Here is a 12,173-nt window from a genome sequence, read left to right on the forward strand (position 1 = left end):
GAACCTGGCCGCACCCACCGCAGGATCACAGGGTCGTCAAGGCTGGAAGGGACCTCTGGGCATCATCCAATCCAACCTCTGCCAAAGAGGGAAGCACCGTGCGCTGCTGGAGCGCTGTACTTTGCGCCGGGGTTATGTGTGGCCACGGCGCGCTGGGCGGCTCCGTGAGGCACCGGCGCCCGCCCTTCACAGCAGGCACGGCCTGTGGCCTTCCCGGCGCGGCGGGGACCGTGGGCTGCAAGCGAACCACGCTCGGAGAAAAAAACCCCAGCACAGGGACAGCCCCCAGTGACCATCGCAGCTCCTGCCTCTCCCCTCGGGCGGCCGTGGGGAAGAGCCGCAGCCGCGCCCACCCCTTAGTGACGCCATCCCCGCCGCCACCGCCGCTCTCACCGTGCGCTCCCGGACTACAGCTCCCGACGTGCCCGGCGCCGCGGGGCGGTGCCGGGCGAACGCGGCTCCCGGGCGCTGCTGGGCGTCTGGGGATCGCCGCGGCCCGGGCGGCGGGACTGGAGCGGGGCCGGAGCCGCCCGCCGGCCCACCGAGCGCCGCTATGGCGTCCATGCTGCTGCAGAGCTGCGGCCGGCGCGCCTGCCGCCTGCCCCGAGCGCTGCGCCGCCCGCCGCAGCCCGGTGAGGCTCCCCGCGGGCCGCCCGCCGGCTCCGGCCCGCCGGGCCTGGCCGGGAGGGCAACAGGGAGGGAGAGCGGCCGGTGGCGGCTGGGGGCTCCGGGCGCGGGCGGAGAGGCCGCTGCGGGAGGGAAAGGCCGCGGCCGAGCCCCCGCCGCTCTGTCTGCCGGGGCTGGCGCTGCTCCCGGCCCGGCCCACGCTCGGCGGCTGCTGCGGCCTCTTCGCATGTGCTTCCGCGGCAGCGTGGTTGGAGGGGATGATTTACCCTAAGGGCAGTGGGACACGCGTGTCTCCTGAATGCCGGCTGGTTGGGGAACGGAAGAACACGTGCGTTTTGTTAAAGTGCAGGAACGCGTTGCTACGTCTCGGTCCTGCCTGCCTTGCTCTCGGCGTGGCTTGGGTGTGAAGTGGGGTTTTCATTAGTCATGTGCTTATTCTCTTTATGAAAGCACAAGGGGATGTTTTCTTAGTCTGTGTTAGGGACGAAACATGAATTTGCCTTTTTCCAAGTGGCTTTGAAAACTTGGGAAAATAAAAAGGAAGCGCATCATGTGATAATGATTAATAATGAAGATAATTTGGCAGTTTAAATATCTCTGGTTGGTGAAGCTTTGTGGTATGAAACAACTGATAACTTGTGAGGTACACGAGGCCTGTGGCTGCTCTTTACATCCTGAGCTGGAATGGCAGCGGGTGAAGGAGGAATTGCCTGTCCCTGACACAGGGCCCTGAGCTGGAATGGCAGGGGATGAGGGAGGAATTGCCTGTCCCTGACACAGGGCCCTGAGCTGGAATGGCAGGGGGTGAGGGAGGAATTGCCTGTCACTGACACAGAACCTCGACTTGTCATGGGAGTGCTGTCACTGAGAGCAGGGCAGCTGCACGCTCACATCCAGGCAGACCTGATGAGCTGTAGGGATGCTTGTTCACTGCAAAGAACAGCTGTCCTCTTGGTTACCAACAGTCACTCAAGTGTAGTATCTTCCTCTAACTGATGGGTTTTGTGAACTACTGTTGCAGAGTCATTTATTTAGTTTAAGCCTGGACAGTGTCCTGAACAAAAACTGGGGTATCCTAACCATCCAGTTTGTTTAAAATGGGGAAAAAGCACATCCATGTACCTTCAAATTAGATGGGAGCTTTGATTATTCTTGTGGCATAGCATAAAAAGTACTGCTAATGATTTCTGCAATTTTGGTTGTTATAAATCTTAGACAACCTAAACTGAAATGCTGTGATAGAATCAAATAATTAGTGTGCTGTGGTGCACTGTGGTTATGATACAACCAATACTTTTATTTGGGGTGTTAATCTATTATTAACACATTCTTGGATGTTGTATTTTTTTCTGTATTGTTTTGCTTTACTTAGCTCATCTTCTTTGCTTTACGTGTAAGTAGTCTAAGATTAAGTTAAAGCTAAGTGCTTCTAAGAATCCTAAATGTTATTCCTGTGAAGATCAGACTGTTAAGTACTGCAAGCTTACACTTCTCTAGGGACTTAGTTCATGATAGCATTTTATTTTTAAAAATTCTAAACATAGTAACAGTATGGCTATTCTACATTAAAAACTTTGGGTTTGATGCTTCATTAAATTCAAGTATAAAGTTTCCCATGACTACTTTTCCATGTGGAACATGTTAACACACAGCTTTTCTAGCACTACTGCCCTTCTGTCTTACTAAGCCAATGCAGGTTTCTTAAATGAGCAGTGTTGAGTATGGTTAAGCAACATTCACCTTGTTCAGATGCTTTTGGATGTCTGTATTACCCCAGAAGCAAGGATTATGGACTTTGCCCCTTTTTGAAGGAAGTATATCTGTTATTTCAGGGCTGGTTTACTCCTAGGTACATAGTTATAAGAGACGCTTCAAAACCTAAAGAGCTCTTGTCAGAACTGGCAAAGTTGGAATTAACATTTTCTGTTAGCCTGTTCACATTCTGAACGTGCTGTACAACAATGAGCTTAGCACGTTTTTTTTATGGTAACCTTGGAATTTTGTTCTTTGACCCCTTCCTTAACATTTAATGAGCCTGGTTGGAAAGAAGGTAAGTGAAGTGAAAGTGTCTTGCTGCTATGGAGTTTTATCTAAGAAACTCCAAGCCAGTTTTGAGTTCCAGATCATCCCTCCTAGTTCTAGGGGCACTGTCCATAGCAGGCAATGTGCTCTCCTAGTAGGACCCTTGCTTTAAGCACATAAGGCTTTGTGGACTTCCTGGCACTTGGGTGAGACAGATTACTGTGCTGTGACTTATCCCTCCAGACACTGAGTACTTCTCTGCTTTGTTCAGCTGCTCCTTGAGGTCAGGGGTGTCCTTCTAGCATGGCCTCTTGGGTGAAGTAATTTAGTTACTGTTCTTTCTGTAACTATTGGAGAGTATCACAGTGCCTTCACACATTCTCAGGACTTGCTTTTTGAGCCAGAGACAGGTTTTCCCTGGCTCTACTTGCCATGGCAGTGAGTGTTAGAGTTTGATACAACTTGACATTGGTAAATCCTTTGACTTGATAATGCCACAGCTTTTGTTGTAATTTCTTCAGAGCCTACTTAGCATGGGACATCACTTGATTATCAAGATTTTCCTCAGAGAAGTTAACTTATCTTCTATACGTTCTGACTGTCCCATCTGATTTTGCCAGCCTCTATTTTCCCCTAATAATTAAGGTATTTTGTTGGGGAGGGCTTTTTGTCATCAACATTGGATGCTGTGTTTTCTCACCTGTGTCATGCAGGAGATACATGTGTCTCATAGGTGATACAGGTGTCTACTTTAGGTTCTGTCATAGCCATATCTTGGTTTTGGTGGTGGGAAAGGGTACCATGGACCACTCAAATGACCTTTTTATCCTTCTGTCTCTTAGGATTGACCAGAAACGGTAGGTTCCAGATGGGAGAAACAAACCACAGTATGCCTACTCTATCCAGCCTTCCGATTTTATTTTGGTTACAGTGAATTCTGAAAAGATTGGCCAAAAAGAGTCAACTTGAAGTCTTTCTTGCTTGTGTGATTTTTTTTTATGATCTGTGCAGAAGTCTTTTTGCTCTTGGTAGTAGCTACGTATTGAGTTATTGTAGCAAGGTGTTAATACAAGATTTATTTTTTTAAGTTGCTTTAGGAAGATGAATTCCTTTCTAGCGGGATCAGGGATGACTTTCAGTGATTGTAGATTGGTAGCATTTTATGTTGTTTATGCTTCTTCTGTGGTTGGAAGACTTTCAGACATGGCCCTTTACTGAAGCATGTGACTTAGATAATTTATGATTTGATGATCTTCTCAATTTATTTCCAGAATGGATGCTGTTTATCTGTGTACTTGGATAGAGGGTGCTCATATATAGGTGTCAGCCCTTCTTTTGGACTTTATTAGGAATGATTCTGAGATAGTGTTTCAATTAAAATTAATTTCGATGGATACAGTGTTTTCTGGAAAGTTAACTTTTCACATGCTTTGGGTCAGGCTCTCACCCCTCCCTTCAAGACAATTTGTATCCTTTGCAGAGATCATGGGGTAGAGCTATTTTTACCAGGTGCTAATCAAAATGGGCAGCAATGTACTGAAACAGTGTTGTGGTTCCACCTCTCTAGTGAAGTCTCTTTAGGTTCCTGCTTGTGTTTTATTTGTTTTGCTTAAAACAAAACAAAAAGCCATTTTAATCCTAAACACTTGGCAGGGGCTCCATTTGGATCATCTGATACTATGTTGTCATATAGCTGTTAAAAAATTACATTTGCTTTAAGTGACTTTCCTCTGCAATATAGTTTCTGAAACCTGTCTTCAGATAGTTGAACAAGGAGCAAACCGACCTCACACATCCACAGAGTTCAACTCTGCGTGTTGAGCAACATCTTTTCTGTGCATTCAGAAGTAGCTATTTCTATGCAAAGATCAATCTTCTCCCTCATTTATTTGTGTGCAGTTCACTACATGGATAAATGTCCTCCTGAATTTCAGAATTGGTGCTAATTATTGGTATTTTTCTAGGTAACTTGGGAGATCGGGCGTGTCTTAGCTGTACATCCCTGAGGCTGGCAAACAAAATGTGAGTAAACATGAACATTTTTCTGAACTATCAGTTAGTATACTGTCATAGAATGTAGGTTTAAATCTAGACAAAGTGCTAAAATGTTAGCTCCAGCTTGTGTTAATGACAGGTTAAAGGAAGTTTGAGTATCACTCGCTTCACCTGATTGGTTGTGTGTGGGAGAAAGAAAGTGAAATCTTCCCCTTTTTGCCCACTTCCTCCCTTTTTGTTTCACTTCTGTTGTGAAAGCAGTAGAATATTAATGTCTATCTTGGGTGATTCCAGGTGTCATAACGGGATCTGATGAGTTTCTTGCATACTTTCTCCATGGAGTTCCATGGAGGAAATATTCAGTTGCAGCTAGTTGAAAATCACAATTGACAGATAAGAGTGTAGAGCATCTGAGTGAGATCTCTGTTAAACCAAAGAAAGGAGTTTATTGTATGTTCTAGCCTTGGGTGATGGTGCCCTCTTCTGAAAACAAATCCAACTGTTGTGTGTCCTTATGGAGCTGAAGGAGTTGAATGTTGGCAGAATCCATTCTCTGTTCCTGACCTGGCTCACAAGGCGTACTTGTAGATAAGAATTTCCTAACACCTTTCCTTGGAATGCTAAAATACGGGTTCTGTAGTTCATTTATAAACTAACTGCTCAGGATACAGGGACTATTCTTTGATTTCCTGAGTTTTCATTTTAACATAAGGATGTGTCTCTAGACACAACCCTCTAATACAAAACAAACCAATTCTTTTTAGACCTGTTAGTTCCATATCACTTGCTGTAGAATTAATGATGATTAATTTTTTTAAACACATAAAACCTTTTCAAATACCTATTTTTAGTATGGTAGTGTATAAAACCTCTTTTGGGAAGCTGGAAAATTATGGTTTTAAACCTGTTAGGCTAGAGCACCTCTCCTATGAAGACAGACTGAGAAAGTTGGGGTTCTTCAGCCTGGAGAAGAGAAGGCTCCAGAGAAGCCTTCCAGCACCTTCCTGTACCTAAAGGGGTTCCAAGAGAGCTGAAGAGGGACTTTAATCAATGGGATGGAGTGACAAGGCAAGGGGGGAATAACTTTAAAATGAAAGAAAGCAGGTTTAGATTAGATATAAGGAAGAAATTCTTTGCTCTGTGCTGATGAGGCACTGAAAGAGGTTGCCCAGAGAATTTGTGGATGCTCCATCCCTGGAAGTGTTCAAGGCCAGGCTGGATGGGGCTCTGAGCAACCTGGTAAAGTGCAAGGTGTCCCTTCCTGTGGCAGGGACTGTGTGGTCTTTAGGTCCCTTCCAACCCAAACCATTCTATGATTCTGTGATGAAATGAGCAGCAGAATATTGGGACAGAAAATCTTATTCTATTGAAAAGGTTTGGGGTGGAGTTGTTTGTTTGTTTTAGTTTGGGGTTTTTTGGGTTGTTACTGCTATTAATATAATGTTGAGTCTTAAAATATAACAAACTAATGCCCACACTCCACATGACACAGATCTGAATGCAGGGGACTCTAGTGATAAGTACTGAGGACAGGTGGGATAGGAGTTGTGTGTCTGACATCCTTATGAAAGTGTGTTTGGAGAGGCACATTTCTTGCAATATTTTTATTCCCTACAGACTCAGAACCAGTTCTGCTGTCAGAGCTTTCTTCCTCTCTGCATGCAGAAGAGTGTCAATGTATGTAGTTGGAACTTGGCTTGTAGGCCTGGAGCTCTGCTTTTGGGAAATGCCTTGGAGTCATTGCCTTGATTTATGCAGTTGTTTTAATTTGGTTTTGAATATGTAATTTATTTTCATAAAGTAATTAAACTGTAATTCTTATTAGTTAATATCTGTGCAAAGGTGTAGTTTTCTAGCTAGCCAAGAAACTGTTTTGTGTAATTGTATGTGTTTCAGCAGTTGTCTGACCACTGAATGGTCAGATGCTAAAACTTCAGTTTAAACTAGAAAATAGTGTGTCTTTAAAAAGTAATAACTTCATCTTTTTTTTTTGTACAAAGCTCTATTTGAATTACATTGGGTAGACAGAACCATTCAAGTAAATTAAAACACATTTGAGCATGTAAAAATTAAATTTGAGAAGTGTTTCTGTCTGAAAATTGAGTGAGTAAGGCTATCACTTTTAAGTGTATGATAAACCTTTTTTTCCTTAAAATCTTACTGAGACCTGTAAAGCCATTTGCACCTATTTTCTGTTCATTGACTGAAGACAAAAACACATTCTGATTTTGTTTTGGTAGTACACTGGCTCCATGAAGAAAACACCTCAGTCAGTTCTGTTCTGTAGATGTCTTACTACTTGTATTTCAGTTTGAGGGACACTAATGGAACTCATTTATGTGAAATATTTTATCTACTGTTTTATTTTTATCCCATCTTTTATTAAAAGCATTTACAATCCTACTTGCATGTAACAAGTGGCTCTTCGGTGTATATAAGGAGTGTTAGTGGTGTTTGAGCAGTGCTTCCCTGCTAACTTCAGTTTACATTTAATTAAAGAAAAGAACAAAGTTCTGAACAAGGTAGAAGAGTGTTGGTTCTCTCTGTCTCAGCTCAGTACTGTGATGGAAATTTTTACAAAAGATTCTGCTGAATGAGGAAAACTGGATGCATGAAGATAGTGAGAGAGCGACTCTAATGAAATTGGATTCCTCTGGTACTAATTCTCTGACTCAGCACCTATCCCAAGTATACAACTTATATTTTTTTTGTCTTGAGTGTTTTGCACAAACAGGAGAAATAATAGAAGAGATTTTATGTTACTTATGAATTTACATATTAGTTTTCAAGTGTAGCTTTCTAAATGGAAAGCACATGTGGTGGCTGCTCTTTATTTAATTGGAGTAAAATAAACTACCTTTTCAAAGTCATATAATGGAAAATTCCCTGCAGGTTGTTTTTTTTTTTTTTTTTGGTCATAAAGTAAAGCCAAATGTTCTTTTCATGTAGACATTGGTTTTAATAATCAAAAATTATTTTCCCCCTTAAATATGCAGTTGATATTTCTCAAATTTTGTGGTTTATAAATACATAAAAAAAAATATATCTGTGCAAATATGTGTATAGAAATAGCTGATGATCTGTTGCTAATTCTTGAATGCTTTTTTCTTTTGAAGGACTGTACACTTTAAATATTGCACTAGTGTCCCTCCTGTTTACGCCTACTCCAAAAAAGCTCACTATTGTTGTTGGACTAAAGGATCTGAGCAAATACACTTCACTCTTACGAGCTCTTCTGGCTCATGGACGCCACTAGCAACCATGGGTGTTTTAGGTCCCCAGTATCTTCCAGTTAGGTGGTGGCATTCTTCACGTCCCCTTCAAGATGACTCCATAGTTGAAAAGTCACTCAAGTCCTTAAAGGACAAAAACAAGAAGCTGGAAGAAGGAGGTCCTGTATATAGTCCAACAGAAGTGGAAGTTGTAAAAAAATCTATTGGGCAGAGGATTGTGGATGAACTGAAGCACTATTACCACGGGTTTCGATTGCTGTGGATTGACACAAAAATAGCTGCGAGGATGCTCTGGAGAATCCTGCACGGAAACACTTTGTCTCGTCGGGAACGGAGACAGGTACTGAGTAAAGACCGATTTCCTGTCCTCTGTGATTGCTCTGTTTTATTAGAACTGAGTTAGTTGTTTCTGTTGTCATCTGTTCCTAGATTTAAAATTCCTCAGTGTGTTCCCTTCCTCCTCACTATGTGGACGCTAAAATTTTTGGGTATTACCCCAGAACTTTTTTCCTGTGTTCCCCATTATTGAAGATATATTTGTTATTTTCTTGTTGGAACAGCAGAGGATTCTTCTGTTTTGTCACATGGGCAGCAATTGGGGTTTGTTCTCAAGTTCCCAGCCATGTGCCATATACAGTCATTTTCTCTGCTTTTTCACTCCAGCTGGAAAAATCGTGGGAAACACTGCTAGTAAACACTGCTAGTAAACACTGCTAGTAAAGGTTGTATCTGTGCCAGTTCAGTTCCCATTTGTTGCTTAATGAGATTCTTTTGAATGGGATAAAAGCTGCAGGCTGAAATGCATGATTGATGATGTACTATCTCAGTTATGAATATATCTGAAATAATTTTATCCCACAAATATTTCCTTTATTTATGGCACGTTACTTATATTTATGAAACTAAAAATGCAACTGATAATTTTAAAGAAAAGGGAAACAAAATCTGGAGTACAAAATGTGCATGCTTTCAAATTTGGATAATATATATGTATTTCAATAGTAATTTCAGGTTTTGGATGAAATAGGCATATTTAATGAGAATGGAAAGTTATATGGGTATTTAAATACATTAGGTGTGAGTTCATATATGAAAAGATAAGCTGGTATAGTTAATTTTTTTTTTTTTTTTGTAAAGAATGCATTGATATTCAACTTCAGTTCATTGGCAAAATATCAAACATGTTGATTTGACAGTTCTCATTTCACTGTTTTTAAGGACAAGCTGTTTAAGCGGTTTATAGAGATTAAAAAGTCTGTCTTCCTGCCTTTATTAAAAACAGCATTTCAGCTGTTGCTGGAAAGATGTTCTATGTTCTAGAAGAAGAGCTGGAGAGCAGAAGGTGTGTGTGCTCTGGGGCAGGAGTGCACAGTGCTGCCTGTGGGCTTTGTGGCTCTCTGCAGTTTGTACACCTGCACACACAATGTGCTGAGTTCACATCTCTGCCCTCAAAACTTCCAGTAAATGATCAAAAATACAAGTATCTGCTCATTGTTTTTATGATTTCCTCATAAAAGTTGGTCACATTTGAACAATTCGGTGTGTAATTAAAACCCATCACATCTTAAATGCAGTATGAAAATTCTTCCTAAATTCACAAGCTTAGACAAGTAACAAAAATTGTTACAGGCACGTGTAGCAGTTTCTGTCTGTGGGTGGGTGTGGTTTCCTATCAGACTCCTCTGCTTGATGGTCTCAGCATCTTCAGGCTCCTTTAGTTTTGCCATCTTCCTTGGCTGCTACAAGAGAATGCCTGGCAGCTGAGACGGGCCTTAGCAATAAATAAAACAGTCTGTGCTGACGTGAGAGGGGATTATGTAGTACCAGAAAGGGTAACTGAGGATAGGGGAAGGTGAGGACTGCAGGACTTCTTGAAGTAGCAGTTCTGGCTTGTGCTGGTTTATTGAGAGCTTTGGGGAACTGGGAAAGCCAAGCGAGACAGATTAATTCATAGTTTAAAACAGAATGGGAAATTCTCCAGAGAGAAGATTGGAACCATTGATTTTCCTGCCTCTTTCATGTTTACTGAGCCATACTTCTGAGAAATTATATAAACAGCAGTAATATTCCATCAACTGATGGATTTATTCATTTGATTATTTTTTGATTTTGTTATCTAGTGGTGATAGAGCTGTCTTGCTCATGTTTAAGTAGTGATCTGGCATTTAGCCTTCCTAGATTTGTTTTTTTTTGTGCAAATGTTCATTTTCAGTATTAATTATTTTTTAAATGAAATGGCCACTTATCTGTTTGTAGATATAAATTAATGTTTACATTGGTGTAGCCTGTCTCGTATCTAATGATGTATGTATTTGTTTATTTGTGTGCAAATCCAGTGTAGGAGATACAGAGAAAATAGTTTTAATAACTACAGTAATATGAGTTTCTCAATCTAGATTTTGTGTTTTCTGTATTTGGAGGAAGAGGATATTGTGTCTCTGGAGTTGAGGGCATGGTAGGCTCAGAACCTGGGGTCACTGAAAAGCAAACCAGGCTGCAGTTGAAAAAACCCTTTTGGGGTTTTTTAAACCTTAGTTCAAGTTTGTTTCAACACAGCTCATTTTTTTTATCAGTTCAACCTTAAATTGTAGTATACTGACTGATTTAAAGAAGACTTAACATTTTGGTGGTGGATTACCTCCTGAATAGAAAATAAAAATTGATGTATATACTGCTTTAAAAATATTAAGCTGCACATGAGCTGACAGTCCTAAAGAAATCTTATCTTCATGCAGACTGACAAATGAGTTATTTCTGCCTGCCCTTTCCTTCCTCTTTGGAGGCAATAATGGAAAGATATCCAAGTAATTTAACCACACGAACAAGCAATTGCAGCATGTCTAATGCAAAGGGACCTATTGCTTATGTAAACTAAAAGTCAATTCCTAAATTCTGCTCCTACAGTTGCTGGCAGGGTTTGGATTCAGCGGGGTCACATATCTACACTTAAGAGAGAAGGCAGGAAGAAGTAAAACATGATACTGACTTATAAAAAACTAACTGCTCTAGTGCTGGCTCCTGCAGCAGGGTGGTTCAAGACATGACGGTGAGGTGGCAAACACAAGGGAGTTTGTGGCAAGTCCACCAGCTTTACAAACTCTTCCCTGCAGAGGAGGGAAGAGTGGAATACCCAGCTGTAGCAGCAGATGCAGGGTAGTCACAAGGTTCTCGTGCTGTGCTGCCAAATACTGCGTGTGTAATCGTACACCATTGTATTAGGTTCCTGCATAAAGCTGTTTTCCTTGAGTTAGCCGAGGGTGAAGTTCCATGATTTGTGAAAGCTGATCCAGGACAGTGCTGCTGTGAAAAGCTTGGTGTTTAAATCAAGTTTTCCCACCTCTATTGCCCTCATTTTTAAAAGTGCTTTCTTTTCTTTTGAAAGTTTTAAAGTTCTTTTAAAATTTTCTATACCTTCTGATGTTTACATATTTCTGCTAGAGTTCTCATGCACTGTTCATGTAAATAATGATTGTTTTGCATTCTTCTTTGTGGAAGGAGAGAATTAATAGACTGTTAGTTTGACCAGTGTAGTTAATGTGGTAGCCATTTCATCCTCCAATCCACTGTCACTTTTAAAATTCTATATATTGCGAGATCAGAAATAAAATCAGCTCTTTTTCTCAGAAGTACCAAACTTCTGTGTACTCATTTTGTGTCGTATAGCGACACACCTCACTCCCACTTGGTTTGTAGTGATCCTTTTTGCCTTGTCTGTGTATGTATTTATGGGTCAGTTTTAGCTGGATCAGTGGTGTGACTGCCAGTGCACCTTCATGGCTCCTTATACCTCGTCTCAGGTTAGCATTAAGTTGGCTTAATCCGGTGGTAAAACTGCTTCCTTGGATATGGATTTTGTAGAACTACTTGTACTCACTGTATGAGAATAGAGACTGGGAAAAATAGGAACTCTGTACTCTATAGAAATTTTTGAGGTTTTTTTTTTTAGGGAAAATGTACTTTTCTTCTGAGTTTTAAAATTTTCTTCCAAACTTTCTTACTTTTTTTTTTGTTTTTTAACTCCATGGTAGTTATTTGCCTTCTATTGTTGGAATGAATGGAAAAATCCTTGAGCCTGTAAACAATGGACCAAAGCATCCCATTCTGGGAAACTGAATTTTTTTATAATCAAAGAAAAATGCCAGACTTTCAATCTGTAGAGCATGTGCCTTCCACATACAGTAGTGCTTAAGATTTTGGCTGGTTTTATGGTAAGAAGATTCTGAATGAAGATTTACAGGTTTTGTATTCTAGCAACTCAGCCCTGAGGACATGGGATCTGTGCTGGTTGTTGCTGCT

The 12,173-nt window shown here is 41.3% G+C and overlaps 1 protein-coding gene across 2 annotated transcripts in view; it reads left to right on the forward strand.

The window, feature by feature from the left end:
- Positions 1 to 487: 487 nt before the first annotated feature.
- The window catches only part of LETM1 (leucine zipper and EF-hand containing transmembrane protein 1), a 28,412-nt gene continuing 16,726 nt past the window's right edge, over positions 488 to 12,173 (forward strand). Inside the window, exons 1-3 of one of the 2 annotated variants that reach the window (XM_053940292.1) lie at positions 488 to 632; positions 4,614 to 4,671; positions 7,761 to 8,217. In XM_053940292.1, the coding sequence (XP_053796267.1) occupies positions 554 to 632; positions 4,614 to 4,671; positions 7,761 to 8,217 (594 nt within the window). In that variant the 5' untranslated portion in view covers positions 488 to 553. Of the gene's footprint in view, positions 633 to 840; positions 956 to 4,613; positions 4,672 to 7,760; positions 8,218 to 12,173 lie in introns of those variants that run through there. The other variant, XM_053940293.1, reaches the window with a different exon arrangement.

This window comes from Vidua chalybeata, chromosome 4 (assembly GCF_026979565.1).
Source record: "Vidua chalybeata isolate OUT-0048 chromosome 4, bVidCha1 merged haplotype, whole genome shotgun sequence".
NCBI lineage: Eukaryota > Metazoa > Chordata > Aves > Passeriformes > Viduidae > Vidua > Vidua chalybeata.